We start from the raw sequence: 24,713 nt of genomic DNA, 5'->3' as shown, positions 1-24,713 counted from the left end.
ACATGCCTAATACAGACCGTGCACATGCCAAATATAGACCATGAACAAGTCTAATACTGACCATGCACATTCTAATACAGACCATGCACATGTCTAATACAGACCGTGCACATGACTATTACAGACCATGCACATGCCTAATACAGACCGTGCACATGCCAAATATAGACCATGAACAAGTCTAATACAGACCATGCACATGTCTAATACAGACCGTGCACATGACTATTACAGACCATGCACATGTCTAATACAGACCGTGCACATGCCAAATACAGACCATGCACGTGTAGAAACTTCGCTCCTGCCATTTCTTTGACTCTCTTTCTAATGTGATGTTGAAACAAGAAGAAAAGGAAACTTGCAACCGCCTGAAATGCCCCAGCACAGGTTGCTAGACTAGTAACAATAATAAGCCTGCTCGGCTCGGCCTGCCTCCCGCTGAACCCTATGTTCTCTCGCCCTTCAGACGGCGAGTTGCTGCAGGAATCTCCCCCTCCCCTAATCAAACGCCTTTCACCGCGGACAAAACAAAAAGTTAAGATGGGGAGGAGGGCTTGAGACGCAAGAAAGCAAACAGAATTTGGGCACCGTTCTATTAATCAGCCTATTAAATGGGGGCATATTTACAAATGTCAATCTCGGGTCTTTAGGGTTTTGTGTCTACGCGAAACCTTCGTTCTTCCGACAACCCACCTTTTGTTCCCCAAACTAATAAAAGCCATTGTAGGTGCTTCGGAGCCTAACTCGCACATTCTTTCAGCGTACTTAGGGCGTCTAATCACATCTCTCAAAGGGCTTTTTTTTTCTATATAATAACTTTCTCTTTCACGGCGCTTGGCACATGAACAATTCATGTCGAGTGCGGCAGGAGATGGCCTTTCCACCTCTCTGTGCGAGGCAATTTAGCAAAGGACACGATCGCACAAAGGCAGTTTTTTGGGCGGTTTAACACGGCGTTTGAATAAACATTTCATGGCTGCGTTTGAGAAAAAAATGGAATTAACTTTCGCCCAGGGTTTCTTATTTCTTAAAAAAAGACTATCGTTTTTAAGAGAAGTGATTTCCCCTTACACATATGTCAATGGAAAATGACGCTTCTGTTACAGTTAGCACGTCTGATGTTGTTGTTACATGCAGGGATTTCTCAAGGCCCCAGTCCATTTCATTTCTAAACTGACATCTCGCTTCACCAGCAGTTGGCCGGGAGGACTAAAACTGCAAAGATGCAAACAGCGAGGCCTCTTACAACCCGCAGACCCACGCATTGTGAGGGAGGGCTATTTGCCAGTTCTATCCATTCGACACTTAAAAAGAAATAAAATGGATGTTTAAAATAGAGATACGTTCAGACGAGCGGTTAGCTGGATGTACGAATGTTAAACGAGTCACACAATTACTGGGAAGCTTTCTTAAGAGGGGAGTTATAATCAAAACGCTCCCTTCCCAAAGAAATACAGAGTGGCAGCATCCTGTGAAACGTTACCGGAACGTTATATTCATACTAAACCCGGCGCCCATCGAAAATACTGGACCCAAAGCAAATACACAAGGGACTCCGTTCTGAACATATTGCACCTCAACATTTATTTATTTTTCTTAATTCCACTTTAGTGTATGTATTCCAGCAGTTTTGAACAGCAGAGTGTATTATACAAGCTGGGGGGAAGGGGCCTTCACAGACAATAAGCTTTGCTATATACATAACTTTATACATTATCGCACGGATTTAACCACATCGCTAAGGTACAATTTCGTTCCATACAACTTTTGGCCAACATTCTTTATGTATTATTTTCTCTCTCTTTCTCTGCCCCTCGCGAAAGGAGCTCCTGCTCGCATATTGTCGCGGTGCTTTGCTTTTTAGTAATGTTTCTGAATATTTACATTCTGCTTCCCGCCGCTTCCCTTCAACCGCGCGGGCACCGAACCCGCGACAATGCGTGAGGCAAACCCCTGATTTGCAATTGTGACAGCGGGAAAGGATGGGAGTTCCGCATTGGGCAGGGTTAGAGTAAAACTAATCGAGCCTCCATGTTTGGCACGGTAAGTGTAATGTGACTGTTACTTCATAGTCCCAGCATTGCAGGTTTGGACAATTCGGCTTACGAAATCTAGAAATTATTTTTTAAAAAAGCTGGCATCAATGAAAACGACCTATAAAGGTCCGTAAACAAAAAATACCCCGAGTGGTTTTACTCATGTATTTTACCTGTCTGACTGCCCTGTGTGTGTGACTCCAGTCCCGCACCAGAGTGGTTGATTCTAAGTTGCACCCCTGACGTTGTCTCGGCCAATCAAAACTATTGCAATTCAATAAGCTGGCCCACTACCTGCTCAGAGCAACGCGATACAGGCAATAATTGCTGGCCTTATCAACCTAGCCCATGATGAATTAATAGGAAACCGAAAAAAAATCAAAATTATGCTGGAGATCTGAAATTTTAAAAAACAAACAGAAAATGCGGTTCCTCTCTCCCCAGATGCTGTCTGATCCGCTGAGTGATTCCTTGTCGCTTTGTATTGGATGTCAATTTTTCGGTTTTCATTTGATGTCCGTTATTTGTAGGGTCCTTTCACCGACTGATAAATGCCGTCTCTGTCTCCCTTCCTTGGAGCAGAGAGCTATGCTGAAGGACGCAAAACACCCTTTAACAACAACAAAATCCCACGCAACTGCAATCGAAATGTGATGGCATTCTCCCATTCCCCTGTCTCCGTTGATCAATTCTCTTCATGGATCCCTTCCTGAGTTTGCTGTGGACTTGGCCCCTCTCTGGAAGGCGGGATGTGGAAGATGTTTTTGCTGGTTTGCCCGTAGAACTCTAACATACAACTGAACCATATAGGATTGGAAATTACATGGGTTAGAAAAGAATATACAATATAAAACACCCAGGCTAATATTTACGGATGGCATCCCATCGATCTGCAATCAATAGGGATTTTGCAAGCGGGGCATTCTTGAAATGTGATCATAATGCTGTTTTTTGTTATATCCCCTTTTCATTTTTCAAATGAACTACGTTAAAAAAAATGTCCAAAGGCTCTCGCCTCACAAGTCACCTTACCAGGCCCTGATGCCCTGTAGAGTCCCTTGACATGCCGGCACACCGGCTCCTTGATGAGACGGCGTCTGCATTGCGCTGTTTACATTACTGAGGTCCACGTTCATGAAGGCATTGGGTGCCGAGGAAGGCTGCAGGGTTGGGATGCTGGTGTAAGTGCAGCTATAGTTCGCATTGTACGCCGAGGTGCCGCCGTAACTGCCATACGAGGCGGGGTAGCTGTTGTAAGCGTAAGCGTTGGCGCCGACGGTGTAAGGGCTGCTGTAACTTTGGGATCCTGCTATGCACGGCTTGCCATCTCGGACCAGCACAGGGACGGCCACCCGCCTGGGCGGGGGTGGGTGATGGTGGCCGGCGATCTCCAGAGATTTGTCCTGCCGCTGTCGTTTGCACTTGTAGCGCCTGTTCTGAAACCAAATCTTGACCTGGGTGGAGGTGAGTTTGAGAGTGTTGGCCAGATGTTCCCTCTCGGGGGCGGACAGGTACCTCTGCTGCTTAAACCGTCTCTCCAGTTCAAACACCTGAGCCTGGGAGAAAAGCACGCGGGGTTTCCGTCTCTGCCTCTGCTTCGCTCGCTCCGCACCTTCCCCTTTATTGTCATCGCTTTCTGGAGATTTTTTCAATGTGCAGGTTTCTGCAAAAAAAAAATGACCGAACCATTAATCGCATGCTGGACTTACCCCTTGCAATAGGGAGGGTAAATTCCTACCATAACACAACCCCGCGCATTAAAAAAAATACTAGAGCAATAGTTAACATAATTCCGAGTCCCATGCAAAGATTTCTGAGCAGTTAATGGATACGACTGGCGAATGGTTCCAACCAACATTAGATGAGGCCGATTTGAAGAGGCGATTGTAACTATATTTGGGATTGAGAAATGTATCCTCCTTCTACCTCAGGCCGCTCAATTGTATAATTATGTTAAATTCAAATTAAAGGATAAAATATCACCTCGTCCTTTTTTTAAAAGTGTTTTATTGGTTTTGCACTTATAATAACATTGCAAGGAACATCACGCAGTGATCAAGAGATATTTACAGAGTGCTTAAACGAGGGAAAAGAGGAGAAAATTCGAAACATATACAGATGTGCATATCTCGTCCCTTTTTATGCTGTCTTTCAATTCCTTAATTACCCGGGGTCGCTCATTTAATTTACTTAAAATAAAATAAAACCGCCACGTGCATTTATTAACCCACATTATTTTTCAAAGTTTGTACTAGTCCGCATCTGTTGCCAAGATCTGTATTTTAAAATGTGAGCGCTACCATTTGTAGACGTTAAAAAAACATTAAAATGCCACATTCTTCCTATCCTCTGACCGATCTAATCGCCGTCTTTAGCAACGACCTGTTTGAGATGGATGAACACCCACGCACACACCAATGTACAATATTAATGAAATATTTATTTGACTGTCTGGATTAGCAACTTTTTGTCTTTAATCGTTGTCAGTGCTCACCTCATACACAGGCCTAAAATGGGACGCACGGTTATGGAGCCTGCTTGAACAGTTTAAATGCTAGCAGGGACACTGTCGAGTGACATTGCAAGTCAAGGAAACGAGGACAATTCGCAGCACACAGAACTGATTCGAGGACCCGGATTACAGTTAGGGACTGTGTTTATAACACTAGTGTCTCTGAATTGAAATGTGGGCCTCGTGTTTTCTGTATAATAACCGATTATTACAAAGCATATTTTATAAATACACTCTTCCAGATGAATACAATCTGACGGGAGACTTTAAGAGTGCATTTTATGTCCAAATATCCTGGGAAATACTTTTTTAAGTGATTTCGAACGCTGTGTCATTTTCCTTTCATTTTCAAATGATTACTTGAGGGAGGGGGTATATTTTAACTGGCTGAGCATAGAAATCAAAATTTAAAGGGTTCAGATTCAAGTAAAAATGCAAAACAATTCGGCCTTTGCAAAACTTTTCTGAAGCTGCAATTTAGCGTAAGCACGTTTCAGTTCTGCAGGTTTACAGTTTAACGGATTCAGGTTGACCATAGCTTTGCTCCAAATGGCCCCTGCACAAAAACTCCGCACTAGCAGCTACTTACTCTTGTCCTCATCCCCCAGGATCTCCTCTTCCAACTTGGTTTCACACGGGCTCCTCAGTGCTGCGTGAACATACAGCTCGGGAGAAAGGCTCACGTCCCCCTGACTGTCGTGCACGGACAGAGAGTTCATAAAGGGGATCTTCTCCTCGCCCTCCGAGAAGCTGGAGGCTTCCCCCGCGGCGTGCATGCACGAAGGCGGCGGCTGGAACTGAGCCGGTGCATTCTGCTGCAAGTGACGGGCCACTTGCTGGCGCGTTTGCTGTTCCAGATTCAGGATGTCTTTGACCGAGAATGGCGTCGATGTGACCGGGCTTGGAAGCATCATCAGGCAAGATGCGAGGAAATCAATTATAAATCCGCCAGCTTAATCTCTCTTCCGCCAAAAAAAAAGAAAAAAATCCTGCACGCTTTTTTCTCCCCCACCTAAATTGCAACCGAAAACAAAAGATCTGAGTCCCTTTAATTGCACAGTCTTTTTTTTCTCTCTCTCTTGTAACATTGACATGTAGCTGGAGTGAATGAGGTGGGATTTTCCGCCGCAGCCAATGGGTTGCACACTGTGCAGAATCGCCGAGCCCAGTTTTGTTGCTGCTCGGCCACCCCGGGAAGCGGGTGACGTCACAATGGAGGGGGGCGGGGCGGGGCGCCGGGACGTCATTGGTTGACTGGCACCAAGGATGCAAATGAGGCCGGAGAGGGGGAGGGGGTGGAGGGCGTGCCCAGTTGTCAACCGGCCGCCGATTGGTTAACCGCGTTTCCCGACCCCGCCCCCCACGTGGGTCATGTGCTTCTCCAGGCTCGGTGAGGCCATCCCCAGGAAAGGAGAAGGCTGCGGCCGCGCGCTCTCTCCAGCAGCAGCAAGCAGCAGCAACCGGGCAGGGTTTATTCCGGGTGAACTGATGCAAAAAGCAATCCGAATTTATATTTGTTAGTCTTTGCTTTGATATTATCGATGTGCACAGTGTCGGCTGCGTACCTTTTTTCTTTATAACAAATCAAACCGAATAGTGTGCATTTTAGCAAATCCAACGAGTTTCCTCAAGAATGTGCTATCAAACTAGGCGATATCCATAATTTCATTTGAAAAACCCTTTAAACTATCCTCACTGCTGCCGTTGCCTAAGTAGTATTAATTGCGTACAAAATATAATCACTAGAAGGTAGTATTTTAATAAAGTGCGAAGTAACGATTGATCGTGAATGCTGTAAAATCATCACAGAGACATAGTGTGATTAATGTTTATAAGGATAATCGGAGATGTAAAAGGTCAATCCACGTGGCTTTCTAATATTTATTCTCTCAAGGTGAAATTTAATAATCTTTTTGTCATATATAATCTTCAATTTTAATTCATATATACGGGGGATTAGTGTAACTCTGAGTGAGCAGATAGATTTTTCTGTTGAAGAGATTGCTGTTTCTTCAATCACAATGCAACTTCAGAATTCGTGGTAAAATATAAAATACCTTGTAGCTACCATTATGAAACATGATAATAAACAAGTATAATAATAAACATTTGTAGCGGCCACCATGGAGCAGAATATATAAACTAATTAACTCTGAAACTACACACCTCCATATTGGGCCCTATCAGAGATAGAATCGTTGGGAATAAACAGAGGCGATTTTACCTTCGTCATTGTCAGTCAGTGAATATCTCTTGAGCATTTTAAATTCTTCAAATCTAGAAACAAGCAACAATAAAGAATTTGTCACCATTGCAATTGTATTTTTCCTCCTATAAGTGTGTCTTTGCTCATTAGGCCTCTTGCGAGTTAAGCAGTTCATAAATTCAGGACAGTCCCGAAAGACGCGCTTGTTAGGTGAATTGGACATTCGGAGTTCTCCCTCAGTGAACCCGAACAGGCGCCGGAATGTGGCGACCAGGGGCTTTTCACAGTAACTTCATTGCAGTGTTAATGTAAGCCTACTTGTGACAATAATAAATATCATATTATATTATATATTTTATAATAGGCCTGAATATAACTTTTGATCTCAAGTTATGACGTCCAGAATTTGAGGGAATTTAGCAAAAGCGCCTCAAACCGTGAACATGTGCCGTGCACACATGTAATAATTAAATAACTTGCTCCTTGGGGAAAATTGTCCCCTCCAATTCACATTTCCGCTTATCGGTGTTTCCTCTTGATAACCTGACAACAGAGAAGGAATCCGCAACTATTATTTAATCTAAATGATAGATGCACTACTGTAATGGGGGAGTCCAGTTGCACAGGGCACCCCCTCCCAAAAAAAATCTAGATTAAAACATGCCGCAACCAGGCCCGAGGCATAGTCAGGTGCCCCAAAATATTTGCGTAATTGCTTCCAAGAAATAATTGCATTGTATTCAAATTAAAAGACGCAATTTTGTTATCGGATTGCATTTATTAGGGAGCTGAGGGTGGAAGGTGGGGTTGGTGAAAATCGGGGATATCGCGACTCTATTGCTGATTATACCCCTTTCCCCTTCAATACTTGGGGATTTTCACAATGCTCGCCCGAACTAAGAAAAAGCGGCTTTGCTGAGGTCGGTAAAGATTTACAGAAATGATCAGTGGAAATGTAATTGCTTAGGTTGAATTATAATCGACTGTATGCTGTCATAGTTCATGAAAAGTAACATTTTCAGATAAGACCGAGCCCCCCCCCTTTTTTTTGTCACGTCAAACACCCGCTAAATAAACCACTCGGTCCATTTCATTCACAATAGCCACCACCCTAGCTCATGGAGTTGTTTACATCCTACTGTCTTTTAAAAGACAGAAAGTGTTACCGAACCCAAAACTGATCGTTTCTTTGATATGAAATGTTATTTACAAATAATACAGCTAATGCATAGTTTGCCATTTTTGCTTTTGCAGTGTTAATGTAAGCCTACTTGTGACACTAATAAAGATTATTCTTATAGATGAATGTGTTTTTGTAAAGAATCAAGAAACGGTACACAGATCTAATTTAAACCAGCATTAAAACAGATTTGTAAACATTCTGGCAAAACATGCTCCTCTGTCGAGCACTGCAATGACCCACGTTTTTTTGTTTGAAGTGTTGATGTTTTTTAACCTCCGCGCCTCAGTGAAACTCCCAAACAAATCTCCACGACGCCTCAGTGCTTTCTCTGGCTTTCGCTTTGCATTCGAATCTCACTGCCGATCCTTCGAATTTATAAAGTCAGCTGAGATTAGATCTAGATTGCTGCGGGTATCGGCTGGCTGTTGGGGAGAGATATTTCGCGGCGCGTGGCTTTGGGTTTTGGTGAATTGCGGTTTAAATATTGACCGTCGATTTTTACCTCCCTGCCGGATGGCCGATTGTCCACGACTCGCCGTCTAACCCCACGCGAAGTAGCCGATTTCGTTAAACGCTGTTCCAGGAACCTGTCCAATTATTTTGTCAAGCGGCCTCTCTCCAGATCAGCAAACCGAACATAACTAATTAGTTCTTAATTCAACACTGACTTACCGAGCTACATCGAGAAGGAAGGTGGATGCATTCGTTTATCAAAGCGTATGGCGATTCCTAAAGCATCAACATTGGATTCTCCTTAAGGAGGGGGGAAAAAATGATAGAAATTGACGATTTAAAGATTGATTAATAATACGACGTCATCAATATTCATCACCACTTTCCATTTTCAGAAAGAATTAAAATCCGCTCCATTGTTTATTTTTGCTGCATTTGGGTTGGATGTTTCCGCCTGCGATTTCCTCGGAAGTTGCGATCTTAACCGGAGTTGCCAAACTGCAAACTGGACAGGTATCGGGAGTGACAGATTAACTCTCTCTCTTCCCCCACCCCACCACCACCACCACCACACACACACACACACCCTCCAACAGCACCTCACCTCCGCACAATCCATTTTAATTGAATTGGCGAGGTGAACGGAGATGCGCCAGTGGAGTTTGCTCACTCATTTACAGCGGGGAGCACTTTGAGAATTTCCAAGATCACTGTAACCGATGCGCTTGCGAGGGGAGGGGACGGGGTATTTCCTGGGTGTTCACCGCCGCCTTTTTTTTGTTTGGTCGCATCTTTTGAAGACGTGATGAAAAACGAGTTCACTCGCCGTCCAATTTCGCACGGTCTACTTTTAAAACATAACAAAATATGTGGCAGCCCATCAAGAGCTGAATTAATGTTATTGCACGGCCTTCGAATCACTTGCTTATAAATGAATGAGTGGAAGGCAATGATTTGAATGCACTTTAACCTAGTTAAATGCTCCCATCGAACCATGAAATACGATTGAATCATGAGTGTTTAAAGAGAGAAGTTTGGACGAATGCACATCTATCTTGTTAATTTCAACAGCTGGGTTGCTTAGTGGTGCAAAAATGTTACACTGCACCCGCCCTTATCACCTTCCCAGACCTCCCTTTGACTTGACATGTAACGGAATCATCAATTTGACCGTTGCCACTTTCGCTGTCAGACTTCAAATTAGAAACATATTTAAAACTCACTTTGGTAACTTAGTACATCATTTATTTCCCCCGCCCCAGTCGAACATCGGCCGCTCCCGCATGTTGGGAATACATTGAAATCATGACTCTGTGCTGGAGGGGCCCTTAGAAACGGTTCCCGGATTTTTATTTCCACGAGGAACCACAGAAAACATTGGAGAGGGAGAATGAACAGAGCTAAGAATAGAGAGCGCCCATTGGAGGGTTAGAAATCAGCGACTATTCGGCCCGTCAGCTGCTTCAGAGAGCCATGTTTATAAATGGAAGTATTCTATTCGTCCTGACACTCCTATTGCAACATCCAGCGGTATTTTAACAACTCCACGATTTGCTACCACCCCTGGAAGAGTATTCCGATTCACCAAGTATCCTCAACACAAAGGGCAGGCTAACGACATTCAGAAATTAGTACCGGCGTTTTGGGGGTGCATGTTGTTAGCAGAGGATTGTTAACTAATTTCCACCCCGATAAAAACAAATCTGTCTGTTAAAAGTAACATTCATAACAAGTAGGGGGGCTCTTTCCGGGGGGGGGGGGGTTAGGTAGGGGGGCTCTTTCAGAGGGTGGGTGCAGACTCGATGGGCCGAACGGCACTGTGGCGATTCTATGAGATTGTAACTCCTAAACGCTATTAAATAAACGTTACTTTAACTGGGTACAATTTTTCTGTCGGTTCAAAAATAAGTTTACTGTAGGTGACTTTGATATATATTAAATAGAGTATTTTTTTCTAATATAAATAATTGCCCGGTTTTATATTTCCTCAATCATTATCGCATGAGAGATATATCAACATTGTACAATCTATATTGTGTGCACTTGTCTTTTCAAGTCTATAATCTCGGGTTTATTAATACCTTATCAAGTAAAAGGCACACATCTATTTCAATTAAAATTCCGACAGCAAACCAAGCCGGCAGTGTCGGCCGATAGGATGTGACACTATCGGGGCTGACTTTCCGCTGTGAGCGGGGGGAGCAGCTGTCGAATGGCCGTAGATTGCGGCGACCCTCCACAGACGCCGAGGAGGGAAGGGGCTTGAAGAGAGAGGAGTTAAGCGACCTTTAAACTCCCTTTCAGAAAGAAAAATAAGATAGCGTGGCAGCAGATAACACAATCGCCAAGTGCGCCCAGACAGCCTGCTATATTTATATCTGCTCAGAGTGGAAAGTTGGTTGTGAAAGGGGCGACAGAGGAGTGGGAAGTTGGTGTTTATTCCAGCCATTGTAATGGGCTTTCAGAGACCGACTTTAATTCTAATGAAGTGCCGCACTTTACCCAAACTGCCGAGCTTCTTTCTCGCAGACTTAATGGGAGCTCGCTCTCGGTTTCTGGCATATTTAAATGCTCCTGAGGAACCCATTTGTCAGCTCAGAGAGACAATGCAAAGGCAGATGAACTGCTGGTCTCAACTTGAAAATTTTCCCATTTCAGCCTGGGGATTGACCAGACATGCATTGGTGCAATGCCTATACGTTGCCCTGCCTGTTAGAAAAAGATCATTCGAGGACATTGTCTAAATATTAGTAAAACTTTTCAGAAGTGACGTTAAGAAACATTTCGACATGCAACCCATCATAGAGATTTATAATTCTCTTCGGCAACGGATGCTGGTTCCATTGTTAATTTTAAACCTGCGATTGATACATTTTGTTAACTTAAAGTATGAAGATTCCAGAGAAAAAGGCGAGTTTATGAAGTTAGGCCACAAATCAGCCATGGAGGAATAGACTTAAGGGCTAAATTGCCTCGTCCTGTTCCTATGATTAGATTCCCAATATGATCATCAGGAAGAATGCAGTAAAATCACCGTTTATAAAGTAAAACCGGGTTCCATATCTACTGAAACATGCCGAATACAGAAGTAGGGAGGTTAATGTTCCAGTCCTACGGGACATTGGTGGGACCACATCTGGAATACTGTATACAATATTGGTCTCCACATTTAATGATGTAAATTCTTTGGAAACAGTTCAGGGAAGGTTTATAGTACTAATTCCTGGAATGGGCGGGTTCATAGAATCATAGAATTTACAGTGCAGAAGGAGGCCATTCGGCCCATCGAGTCTGCACAGGCTCTTTGAAAGAGCACCCTACCCAAGCCCACACCTCCACCCTATCCCCGTAACCCAGTAACCCGACACTAAGGGCAATCTTGGATACTAAGGGCAATTTAACATGACCAATCCACCTAACCTGCACATCTTTGAGCTGTGGGAGGAAACCGGAGCACCCGGAGGAAACCCACGCAGACACGGGGAGAACGTGCAGACTCCGCACAGACAGTGAACCAAGCCAGGAATCGAACCTGGGACCCTGGAGCTGTGAAGCAATTGTGCTAACCACCATGCCACCGTGCTGCCCAGAGGGTTGTCTTATAAGGAAAGGTTGGAGAGTTTAGATTCATATCCACTGGAGTTTAAACGAGTAAGAGGCGACTTGATAGAAACTCAAAAGATCCTGAGGGGACTTGACAGAGTGGGTGTGGAGAGGATGTTTCCTCTTGTAGGAGAATCGAGAACTAGGGGTCAATGTTTAAAAATAAGGGGTCACCCACTTAAGACAAATTTTTTTTTTTTTTAATTAGAGTACCCAATTCATTTTTCCAATTAAGGGCCAATTTAGCGTGGCCAATCCACCTACGCTGCACATCTTTTGGGTTATGGGCGGGGGGGGGGGCGAACCCACGCAAACACAGGGAGAGTGTGCAAACTACACAGAGACAGTGGCACCGAGCCGGGATCAAACCCTGGACCTCGGCGCCGTGAGGCAGCAGTGCTAACCACTGCGCCACCGTGCTGCCCTATTTAAAACAGAGGTGAGGAGAAATTGTTTCTCTCAGAGGATGGTGAGTGGCTGAAACTCTTTTCCCCAAAAGGCAGGGGAAGCAGAGTGGATATTTTTAAAGGAAGAGCTAGATAGACTCCTGATATGAAATGACCGCAGTGTGGGGTTGACATTACAATCAGATCAGCCGTGATTGTATTGAATGGCGGAGCGGATTCGATGGGCCAGGTGGCCACCTCGTAGTTCTATGTCCGCATGCAGGACAGACAGATACTTACAGTTGTTTGCAAGAAAAGGTGTTGCAATGTGACATCAATCTCCAACATGGTCAAAAGGGAAATGTGCTTATTTCACCGCAGGACAATAAATACCAGGCAAACCTATTTGGAGGGTCAGTGTAGACTCGACGGGCCGAATGGCCCCCGTTTGCTCTGTAAGGATTCTACAAGCCTCCGAATGGGGAGCCCAAAGAAGACCATCCCTTTAAATAAACTCCCCCCCCCCTTAAACTGCTCAGTCCAAACAACATGACTGAAGATGTTTAAAATACTGATTGTTTATTCTACGGATACTTGAGCATCCGGGGCCTTTAATAGATTTTCCCTCTTCCCCCTCCCAGCGGTATAAACAAACATTCGCCTTGCCTCGTAACAACCATCGAGGTAATAAATCACAGGGCGGGTTCCGCTGAGAAAATGACTGCGATTTTTACTTCGTTGTCACGCGAATATGGCCGGCTGTCAATGTTTGAACCGCGAGTAAATATCTCCTATTCCTTTTTAAACTTCCAAATTCAGGCAATTTGCCTGATTCAGAATTCAGGCAAATCTGGACCTGTAGAAACTCAAGACATCTAACCGTGGTTTGTTCCTTGTCCCCCGGCCATTGATAAAGCCTACTCTGATTTCCCCTCTTCGTAAATGGTTAAATGTTAATTCCCCTCTGTTCATAACTAGTGCTCTCACCAACAGATCCTGGTTATTATGTCTACGGACCTGTCTTCTTACATCCATCTTAATGCCTTCAGACAAAGGAAGAATATCGCTCTTTTAAATATATAAATGTGTGTCGATATGTGCTGTTTGTCGATGCGTATGCACTCCAGGCCGCACATGCTGCTTTTATACTATAGAACCCCTAGAATGCAGAAGGAGGCCATTCGGCCCATTGAGTCTGCACCGACCCTGCCTAAACTCATTCCCCGCCCTATCCCCGTATCCCCAATCAACCTGCACATCTGTGGACACTAAGGGAGAATTCAGCATGGCCAATCCACCTAACCTGCACATCTTTTGCAGTAATAAAGCTAATCATAATTGCATCTTGTTATAATCTTACGCAAGTGATTTTCACAGTAACTTCATGGCAGTGATAATGTCAGCCTACTTGTGACACTGGCAAAGATTATTATTATTATTAAACGTCACTCTCAGAGGGAAATATCTCAGAGTGAAATATCGAGTAGAAATACAATTGTAAGTCCTTTACACTCTCCTACAGTTTAGTCGCATTGTGGCGAATCCGACACCCGGCATTTATTAGCCAATAAAATATATAATTAAGAGGCCTTTCAAAAAATACTGTCTGAACATTAGCTCAGTAACTCAAACACGCTGTACGCATTTAATCTATCTGCCTGATGCCCATTCACTAACAGAGCTAGAAACGCAATAATCTTTTCACTTTGGTAAGTATGTTCAAATGATTTCAGTTCTGTTTTAGCCGCATTCTAGGCATCAGCACCTTTTAAATAAACTCTCCAACCTTACTGCTAGTAGATGCCATTTCCTAATGTTGCATTGTATCATATGTGTGCCTAAAGTGTTGTATATCGTCAAGCAACTAAACAATAAACATCTTGTTTTGAAAATGTAAATAAATTGCACATGATACCGTTAATTGCGTTTCTGCTTGATTTCACTTCCAGCGCCGAGAGTTGAGGTAAATCATCTCTTGACTGAATAACGCAGATTCCTCATATTGTTAGAGGTCCCTACGGCATTTGCATGTATGCATGCTATACCTGGCTCAGAGTGGTGAGGAGGAAAACAAAGAGAAACGCTACACCTGTCACACAACACGGCGCCACTGCCAAATGCTTGGATGCTACTGAGACTGCGGCAGAAGACAGCTTGATAATCCCCATCCGCTCGCCATCAACAATATCTTGTTTAGATTAAAGCGTCCACTCTCTTCACAGCACTCCTACTCCAGTCTGTTAGTGCAGACACCCGGCTTTTGTCTTTAAATGGAGAAATCGAGACACAAGCTATTTTTTTTCCATGATGCAAGACCTCGCGGCGGACACAACCTAATACATCCCAAAATAAACAAGGAAGGGGAACAAAAGAAATACTCCCCCTCCCCCCATAAGAATATGTTTGGATCTGGAATGGGGCTGAGAAGAGCTGAACGCTATGGAATGACCTACACGCAAATACATTAGCAGGTAAGGATACATTTTAAACACCTCTCGGTTACAGAAAATGCATGGATAATGGATGGTGCTGGAATGGTAGGGTCTGCGCCGTGTCGGCAGGCTTTTTTTCAGTACAATTCAGCCGATTTTCTACCTCTGTAGACATTGCCCTTTCCAAAACGTACAATAATAAGTCAAGTTACAATAATGCAAATGATTGACTGGAACCTATCTTCAGTTGACATGTATTTATTCCGAATATAAACAGTATTGTTTTTCACTCTGCAACATGTTTTTTAAAAATCGATATGGTGTGTGTTTTAACAAAAGCATTTGAGCAAGAAGCCTGTGTGAGTTCAAACAATCTTTCAATGGGATGGTAACATTATTGTACAGCGGAACAACTAGACTGGCAGCAACATGCACGCTGTAATTATGCCTCTTTATTTATGTATGAATTGTTTTGTGTGTAATTTCATGAATGGCATTCAATAGACAGACACTCGCTGTTTAAAAAAAAAAGACCAGGAAAACACATTCACTGATGCATTTGGGCTCCAATCTGGTTTTGGAAACATGTACAAAAAAAGCTATTGTATCGAACCTGCATGATCGTCATTAATCACATGGAAGGGATGGTCTGGAGGCGCACTACCTGTTCATGGCAAGATTGTAATGAATGGATTCGCGAGCATTAATATTTTATTTTCCTCACTTTGCCCGTTGTGAGAACTATAGAGCCAGTGGGACATTAAGTTACAAACTTGTGACCATTAATAGGAGCAATACAGGGCAACGAGGCGACGGCATATCTAAATGGGCAACCGTCAGCTTAATATATCAAACGTAGAACATTTTCATTGCTCCTGTTTCGCTGAGTACAATATGATATAGTAACGAATGCCCTTCAGGTCACACTCCAGACTAATTTAAAGTATATTTTTAGCACTATCTGTTTCCTCCCCCGGTACACACGTTCTTCATCCAGCCCACAGCTTCAAGCGAACCAACATTTAAAAATAAAAAAGCGAAACTCCAAACAAGCGATTGTTTACTGAGACTCTTGTCCGTCTCCAGAATCGCTACAATTCCATATTTCGAAAGGATGGCAGTCGGCTGACTTTACCGGCATATTGATGTTTTGCTAAGAAACATTAAACAAAAATCACGTTTGCATTTTGTTCTTACAAGAATCGCAGTTTACGATAATTGTTAATTTGACCCAGTGCTGTATGGTAGGTTACACAGTATCAGAATCAGGCAGAACATTGTTGAGCCGTGAACAAGGTTAACATAAACACGTCGTTTCGATAAAACTTGATAAATAACTGTAAATATTCGTGGGATTGAACACAACGAGATGGGTTAGACCAGACAATTGGTAATATCGCCTGGAGAAATGGAATAAAGTTTAGTCTAATGAGCGTGACAAGCTGCATTTGGCAATTTTCGCTGTTGCCACTAGATTTGATTTTTAAATCTTTTCATTACAAATTTCCTGCATTTTGTTTCTGTTTGATTTCTCACAATTTGTTCTTGTTTTAGTGGAGGTCTCTGAACAACCAGGCATTTCGGTTACACGTTTTTTAGAAGCCAGAGAGGGATTTGAAGTTTCCGATGCAACAGTTTAAATCTAGCTTCACAGGGAACAAAACATTGATGTCCAATTTCGAAATCTTAACAGCCAGGAGGCTGTATTCAATGTGTCTGCAGATTGATGACTGCCAGCACCCACGATATACTGCACCTCTCTCTGCACAGCCCTGCTAGCCTTCATTTCAAACCCTTTCAACAGTCCCGCTTTAATAAAAACGTTTCTATTTTGTTCAAAGTTGGGCAGTCCGGATGTCTATTTGGCGTGAATAAACGGCAGAAATTAAACGGAAGAATTCAAGTGCTTTGTAATAAAGCGGGAAAGTGAGTCAGTACCTGCGCAGTTCTGGTCTGTTTACAAGGTCAAGAAAAAGGTAAGGACAGGGTAATACGTTTTGTTAGGTGAAATCTCAATGAATGTGACAAATAACCGATTGGACATTTAACAACCTTGCCGCAATTTCCAATTTTTCCGCGGCGCCTACTGTTTGAGGTTGAACACGGCATAACGATGACTTCGGGGGTGGGGAAGAGACCGACATGGAGTAGATTCTGAACCCCGTGAATAGGAGTAATTCAGCTCTCTGGCTGTTTAAACTCAGCCCCTTATAACTCCGACTCCACCAGCTTCCACTGCATGATACGAATAGCCACCAATAACATAAATGAAAAACTCACACTTCAAATAATCGAAATACTTGGCAACTTTTTTGCGGCCTATTTTCAAAGTTCATCAGTAGCCCCCCTCACATTTTTGAAGCGCCCTCTCTTATAAAACATGTTCAATAATGTGGATGCATATCCAGTCGATAGTACCTGGAAGATATAACTAGTGACTGGAAGAAGGCTCACTCTGCCTTCTCGAGGGCAGTTTGGTCGGACCATGATTGGCGAGCCAACAAATCAATCAAACATTTTTTTTTTAAATCACCCCATTTTGCAGAGAGGCAATTGCACAGGCGAGTTATCCGGGCAATAGTGGCGACTCCCTAGAACGGATCCCGCAGCTGCAATCTTATTTCATTCCATTCGAAAGCCAACCCTTTTAAATCGAGTTGCACCCTCACCCACACTTCCTTACCGGTCGCCCACCGTGTTCATAAGGCAGTTCCACATTTGGTTGACATTGCTAGGGAAATCTTAAAAGACCTTCAAAGAGAACCAAATGGGTAGAAAGGCCGAGCAGAGTAATTCATATTAGATGGTCGCTCTATATAGGGTAAAGAGCAATGAGGTGCCTCAAAGGGCAAATTAGTTTTTGACTACTTTCGCAACTGTGGCGAGGGATCACCGGCTTGAAACATTCGCTGTTTCTCACTCCACGGACGCTGTCTGACCTGATGATAATTCCCAGCATTTTATGTTTTATTCCAAATTCTTGTGTGTGTTTCGAATTTGCTCTGACTAATTTGGGTAGGACGCCCTCTGCACACACGGTACAAGGACCAGCAAATAATCTGGGTAACAAATGCTTTCGAATTCCAGGGTCGAATGTAAAGGCGCGGGGAATCGCTTGGGGATTTTCACAGCAACTTCATTGCAGTGTTAATTAAGCCTACTTGTGACAATAATAAATATTATTATTATTTAGTATCTGCTGTTGCTGCCGCTTTTAACAGATGGCAGTTCGTGGCGAATTCACCGGAAATTTGCAAGCTGCTTAAAACTGGCCTGTCAGAGTCTGTTACATTTTGCATTTTTGCAACCAAAAAAAACACCTTTAAACGTATTTTATTCCGGACATTGCAAGGCATCCCACTACTAAATATCTAACAGCACATGAATTATTCCGGAGTGCAGTTCCCAAACGAGTTGATTGTGTGAAAGGCTTTGTGAATTTTCACTGTGATCAGTAGCTGAGTAAAGTGCGTTCATTATTTATACAGAGCACGTTATGGGCTTATACCTGCGTGCTCTGCGTTGACTTGTTATAAAACAACACCAACTTTTATTTATACAGAGGCTTCAATGAAGGAGAACGTTTCAAGATGCTTACAAGAGCGTTATTCAAATACAATTTGACAGTGAGTTGCTCAGAGCGATATTGGGACAGATGACCAAAAAACAGCCAAGGAGGCGAGGTTTCAAGGAGCGCATTGAGGGTGGAAGGCGAGTTGGAGAGATCCAGGGAGCGAATTTCCTTGGCAATTGAAATCTCCCGCCAATTAAATCTGTGTTTGTAGAGCTGGAGAAGGGGGGGGGAGGAGTTAACATAAATAGGGAGTAAGGGTGAGTATTTCAAAATTGAGGTGTCGCTGAACGCAGGGGCAGTGTAGATCAGTGAGCATTGGAGTGATAGGTGAAGGGGACTTGATGCTACTGAGGGTTGGGGCAGCAGCGTTCCAGGTGATCTGTCTCCCCATGGGTGATTCTAAAGCAGGAGGCACAGTCACAGGATAAGGGGCCAATAATTTTGGATTTAGATGAGGAGAAATTACTTTATTCACAGAGTTGTGAATCTTTGGAATTCTCAATACAGAGGGTCGTAGATGGCCCATCGTTAAATACATTTCCATAGAATCCCTACAGTGCAGAAGGAGGCCATTCGATCCATCGAGTCCACGCCAACCCTTCAAAAGAACATCCTACCTAGGCCCACTCCGCCACCTTGACCCTGTAACCCCAGTTAACCTGCATATTTTTGGAGACTAAGCGACAATTTATCATTGAATTGAATCCCTACAGTGCAGAATGAGGCCATTTGGCCCATCGGGTTTGCACCGACCCTCTGAAAGAGCACCCTACCTAGGTCCACTCCCCGCACTATCCCTGTAACCCCACCTAACCTTTGGATAGGAGGGAACTTTATCATGGCCAACTCACCTAACCTGTACATCTTTGGACTGTGGGAGAAAACCGGACCACCCGGAGGAAACCCACGCTGCCAATCCACCAATGGTATGGCCACGGTAGCACAGTGGTTACCACAGTTGCTTCACAGCTCCAGGATCCCAGGTTTGATTCCCGGCTTGGGTCACTGTCTGTGCAGAGTCTGCACGTTCTCCCTGTGTCTGCGTGGGCCTCCTCTGGGTGCACCGGTTTCCTCCCACAGTCCAAAGATGTGCGGGTTAGGTGGATTGGCCATGCCAAAAAATTGCCCACGGACTCCTGCCGACTATGACAATCTCTGCAAGACATAACAGGCTACAAGATGAAGGCATGTAAAATCACCGGCTCCAATGCACCCCTCCCTGATGAGCTCAACGCATTCTATGTATGCTTTGAGCAAGAGGTCAGCGAGAGCGCGCCCTCCATCCCAGAAGCCTCGGATGAACTTGGATGATACAGCAGACATCATCTCCATGGCCCTGCACTCCACCCTGGAACACCTAGATAACAAAGACACCTATGTCAGACTCCTATTTATTAACTACTGCTCAGCCTGCAACACCATCATTCCTACGAAACACATCTCCAAACTCCATGGCCTTGACCTCGGCTCCTCCCTCTGTGACTGGATCGTGAACTTTCTAACCCATAGGCCACAATCAGTAAAGATAGACAACACCTCCTCCACAATCATCCTCAACACCAGTGTCCCACAAGGCTGTGTCCTCAGCCCCCAACTGTACTCCTTATACACCTATGACTGTGTGGCCAAATTTCCCTCCAACTTGATTTTCAAATTTGCTGATGACACCACAGTAGTGGGTTGGATTTCAAGCACTGGCAAGACAGAGTACAGAAATGAGGTAGAGAATCTGGTGAACTGGTGCAACGACAATAATCTCTCCCTCAATGTGAATAAAACGAAGGAGATTGTCTTCAGGAAGCGTAGTGGAGAACATGCCCCTGTCTACATCAATGGGAATGAAGTAGAAAGGGTCGAGAGCTTCAAGTTTTTAGATGTCCAGATCACCAACAACATGTCCTGTCCCCTCATGCCAACAATATAGATAAGAAAGCCCACCAACGACTCTACTTTCTCAGAAGACTAAGGAAATTTGGCATGTCACCTACGAAACTCACGAACTTCTACAGATGCACCATAGAAAGCATTCTTTCTGGTTGTAACACAGCCTGGTATGGATCCTGCTCTGCCCAAGACCGCAGGAAACTACAAAAGGTTGTGAATGTAGCCCAATCCACCACACAAACCAGCCTCCCATCCATCGACTCCGTCTACAATTCCCGCTGCCTCGGAAAGGCAGCCAGCATAATCAAGGACCCTACGCACCTCGGACATTCTCTCTTCCACCTTCTTCCGTCAGGAAAAAGATACCAAAGTTTGAGGTCACGTACCAACTGACTCAAGAACAGCTTCTTCCCTACTGCCATCAGACTTTTGAATGGACCTACCTCGTATTAAGTTGATCTTTTCTCTACTCCTTGCTATAACTGTAACATTATATTTTGCAGTCTCTCCTTACTTCCCTATGTACGGTATGCATTGTTTGTACAGCATGCAAGAAACAATACTTTTCACTGTATATCAATACATGTGACAATAATAAATCAAATCAAATCAAAAAGATATCCATTTTTTTAGTTGCGGAAATCAAAAATCAACGGAGTAAATAATCCTACCTTTGCCACTAGTAAAACCCTTCAGTCCCTAATGGCACCATTAGCAGCACCTTGACTTGTGCACTTGTCATCTTTTCCAATCTCTCCTTCGCTCCAACCTACCAGGGGCTGGTTTAGCACAGGGCTAAATCGCTGGCTTTGAAAGCAGACCAAGGCAGGTCAGCAGCACGGTTCAATTCCCATACCAGCCTCCCTGAACAGGCGCCGGAGTGTGGCAACTAGGGGCTTTTCACAGTAACTTCATTTGAAGCCGACTTGTGATAACAAGCAATTTTCATTTCATTACTGACCTTCTATTCCACCCACCCCCTCTCCAAGGATATCATTAATCACATTTCTAACCCCCTTCAATCCTGTAGAGGGGTCATGTGGACTCAAAATATTAACTGTGCCTCTCTCCACAGACGCTGCCCGTCCTGCTGAATTCCCCCCATGTCTCCAGCATTTCCTGTCTTTATTTTAGATTTCCAGCATTCACAATATTTTGCTCTTTTTTGGGTGAGGGGCGGGGGGGGGGAATGGTTTTGTGTTTCTTTAGTTGTTCATGGACCCCGGTAAAACAAGTACTTTTATAACCTTTTCCTTTTTCTCTTAATTCAGAAAGGGTGGAAATTATTTAAAGACAAGAGAGAAAGATTCAGGGTTGTTAACGTTTTGAGAGTGGGACTTTGTGGTAAGTTCAGTCCTCATTTCAGTACTTTTGGCTTTTTCTGGTTGGACTTTCCGGAGGAGAACTTGAGGGAAAATAAGGATCGAAACGCATAGAGGATGAAACAAGTGAAAACTTAAAGAACTAAAGTGTGTAAGTTTGGCTTGAGGGAACAAGATAAATTGCAACTTAAGTTCAGGAGGAGCAAACTAAAATGTAATCACTTACATTTAAAAGGTAAATTCGTTTATGTTTATTTCTCTTCTGGAGTGACGTTAGAATATGGTAGCGCCCGTCCCAGATGCTATAGTCCATAGCTAAAACCAGGGACAATTATAATGAAGATATTACATTTAGTGCAATTAAGATAACAGGGCAACAGCGCCTGTCAGAGTGCAGACTAGACAGTGAAATATGGGCATGCATTAAAGGGACGGTGATTTGGGTGAAGAAAAGGTAACTGGGAATATAGCTGATTTCTCAACCAGGTTTGAAGTGTTTAGTTCCATTTCAAAAGGGCCAGCAAACAACAGAAGAAGAGTCTCATATGAATTTTAAAAGGGAAGAAGGTAAATATGTTGGTAAAGTAAATCTCAGAAGTTCATTGGGAAGGGTAAAAGAATGGGAATGAGTGGGGAATTCTTTCAGAGAGTCGGCTAGTGCACAATGGGTAAGATGACCTGCTGCACAATAAATGCCGCTGGTTCTATGAAGCTGCTATTGTAATAATCTCTTCCTATCCAAAATTTCACACAAACGTGTCAAACACTGATCTGTTATTGTGATCGAAAGCAACACCTATCATAAAAATTTGGCAAACACCTTTGATGTTGCTTTCGGCATCATATTGTTTTATATTCCCTTTATTACTATTGATCAATATTTTATATCCTTATATGTATGTTTATTGGTAAACGCACACTCACAGGCCTGATAAGAGTTACCTCTGAGCACATTCTTTGACACATGTACATGTTCTCTGTTTTTCCTGCTCCTTTTCTTGGGGCCTTCACTTTCTCCCATCGATTTGGGGGCCTGCTCACTTGCAGCTGATACCTTGCAGGGTGTTCTTTCGGAGGGGGTGGGGGTCGGTGCAAACTCGATGGCTGATTAGCTTCCTGCTGTTCTGTAAGGATTCTATGGTTTTAACTATATTCTTTCCGATGTGTTCTGGTCTTAAGATATCCCAGATCAAGTCTTTCTTTACGCAAAGAGTAGTGAGGCCGTGGAATGCCCTACCTGTTACAGTAGTGAACTCGCCAACATTGAGGGCATTTAAAAGTTTATTGGATAAACATATGGATGATAATGGCATAGTGTAGGTTAGATGGCTTTTGTTTCGGTGCAACATCGTGGGCCGAAGGGCCTGTACTGCGCTGTATTGTTCTATGTTCTATGTTCTAAGTGTCAAATGTATGTACAATATAGACTCCATGCTGTGTACAGTTCTGGTCACCCCATTATAGAAAGAATATTATTAAACTAGAAAGAGTGCAGAAAGGATTTACTAGCAAGCTACCGGGACTTGATGGTTTGAGTTATAAGGAGAGGCCGGATAGACTGAGACTTTTTCCCCTGGAGCGTAGGAGGCTTAGGGGTGATCTTGTAGATGTCTATAAAATAATGAGGGGCAAAGAAAGGTAGTCAACATCTTTTCTCAAAGGTGGGGGAGTCGAAAACTAGAGGGCATAGATTTAAGGTGAGAGGGGGGAGATACAAAAGGGTCCAGAGGGGCAATTCTTTCACACAGCGGGTGGTGAGTGGAACAAGCTGCCAAAGGCAGTAGTAGAGGCGGGTACAATTTTGTCTTTTCAAAAGCATTTAGACAGTTATTTGGGCAAACTGGGTGCAGAGGGTTATGGGCAAATATGGGGAATTGGTACTAGCTCAGTGGTAAAAACTGGGCGGCATGGACAAGTTGGGCTGAAGGGCCTGTTTTCATGCTGCAAACCTCTATGACTCCCTGATTTCTTCTGACCTGAAGCCAAAAACCAACAAGCAACTGCCAAATTGCAAACTTCCCTCGCCAATTGCATTTAATCTCCAGTTGACTTTAGATGTGTAACCTTCAAGGGAAAGACTATCTTAAACACAGCTACGCCTTGGCAAGCAAATAATGCTTTGTGTGCTTAAAACAAAAGTGCGAGGTTGCTGTCATTATCTATCGCAGTCTGTTTCAGTCAATGGCATTGCTATTGTGTGCTTCAGTCCAGTCGATCTGATGACACTGTAAACAAGCTCGCAGCATTGTGGCGCAGCTGGGACATGCTGTGAGTTTGCTTATACTGTACAACTAAAGAAATTATGTTCCAGTCTGTAATCATTAATTACTGTCTCCTTAAAATAACAGTGCACTGTTGAATGGAAGACACAATGAAAATGGTTGGATCCAGATAAGCGAAAGGTAATTAGAAGGATGTTTCCTCTTGTGGGTAAGTCCAGATCTATGAGGCACTGTTTTATAATTAGGGGGTCACCCTCATAGGACAGAGATGAAGGTATTGTTTTTTTCTCTCTCAAGAGGGTTGTGTGACTTTGGAACTCTCTACCTCAGAAAGGCGGTGGGTCGAGGTCACTGGATATGTTTATTTAAAGCGGAGGTAGATATATTCTTGTTAGACAAGGAAATCAAAGATTATTTTGGGGGTGGGGGTAGATGGGAATTCGAAACACAAACACATCAGACCGGATTTTATTGAATGGCGGAGCAGGCTCGAGGGGCCGAATGGCCGAACTCTGTTCCTATTCCATATGTTGGTAGAAACGAATTTGAAACGTTGTTACGTTCACTCATCTTTAATAAAACACAAATTTCCAAATCCCTAGTCAGATTAATGTCAGAATTTGGATCACTGAAAGCAATCACACATCCCAAAGTTATATATTCTGCAGATTATGTATCTGGTTTAAAATAATGGTCATGTTTTCAAAATCCCCTCTTTGACTTTCCAATCGCAATCAAATTTTGCCAATTAGGCCAAGAGGTGACGATTAAGCAGTTGCATAAATGGATCATATTGTCTATCATGCAATATTTTATATATATCAGGATTGCTTACAACTTGCAACGCTCTTCATGCAGGAAGCGTTTCAAAGTGATCTGCATTGCAGGTGGTGGAAG

At 43.5% G+C, this 24,713-nt stretch overlaps 1 protein-coding gene and 1 long non-coding RNA gene across 4 annotated transcripts; one reads left to right on the top strand and one right to left on the bottom strand.

Annotated features, from left to right (window-relative positions):
• Positions 1-1,561: 1,561 nt before the first annotated feature.
• Positions 1,562-14,609, bottom strand: nkx2.3 (NK2 homeobox 3). Of its 3 annotated transcripts, none has more exons than XM_072479603.1 (5): positions 14,298-14,609; positions 8,613-8,693; positions 6,776-6,828; positions 5,141-5,563; positions 1,562-3,702 (listed from the first exon to the last, which is right to left on the bottom strand). In XM_072479603.1, exons 4-5 carry the CDS (start codon positions 5,463-5,465, stop codon positions 3,068-3,070), a joined length of 960 nt encoding a protein of 319 aa, XP_072335704.1. In that variant the 5' UTR covers positions 5,466-5,563; positions 6,776-6,828; positions 8,613-8,693; positions 14,298-14,609; the 3' UTR covers positions 1,562-3,067. The 3 variants fall into 3 exon arrangements, with proteins under 3 accessions (XP_072335704.1, XP_072335706.1, XP_072335705.1); XM_072479605.1 differs by lacking the exon at positions 14,298-14,609 and adding an exon at positions 12,683-12,845; XM_072479604.1 differs by lacking the exon at positions 14,298-14,609 and adding an exon at positions 8,998-9,245.
• Positions 14,610-14,742: 133 nt separating this feature from the next.
• LOC140392465 (uncharacterized) lies at positions 14,743-20,817 on the top strand. The gene is made up of 3 exons (XR_011935376.1): positions 14,743-14,853; positions 16,656-16,790; positions 18,377-20,817. It is a non-coding gene; the product is annotated as an uncharacterized lncRNA (long non-coding RNA).
• The last annotated feature ends 3,896 nt before the right edge of the window (positions 20,818-24,713 follow it).

The sequence above is a fragment of the Scyliorhinus torazame genome, chromosome 16 (assembly GCF_047496885.1).
Source record: "Scyliorhinus torazame isolate Kashiwa2021f chromosome 16, sScyTor2.1, whole genome shotgun sequence".
NCBI lineage: Eukaryota > Metazoa > Chordata > Chondrichthyes > Carcharhiniformes > Scyliorhinidae > Scyliorhinus > Scyliorhinus torazame.
Note: the sequence above shows the minus strand (reverse complement) of the source record. Positions and strands in the feature narration are given on the sequence as shown.

Coding starts and splice junctions, on each gene's coding strand:
- nkx2.3 (XM_072479603.1), bottom strand. CDS start 5,465: ATGATGCTTCCAAGCCCGGTCACATCGACGCCATTCTCGGTCAAAGAC. Junction 3,703..5,140: donor CCTGGGGGATGAGGACAAGA/GTAAGTAGCTGC, acceptor TTTTTTTTGCAG/AAACCTGCACATTGAAAAAA.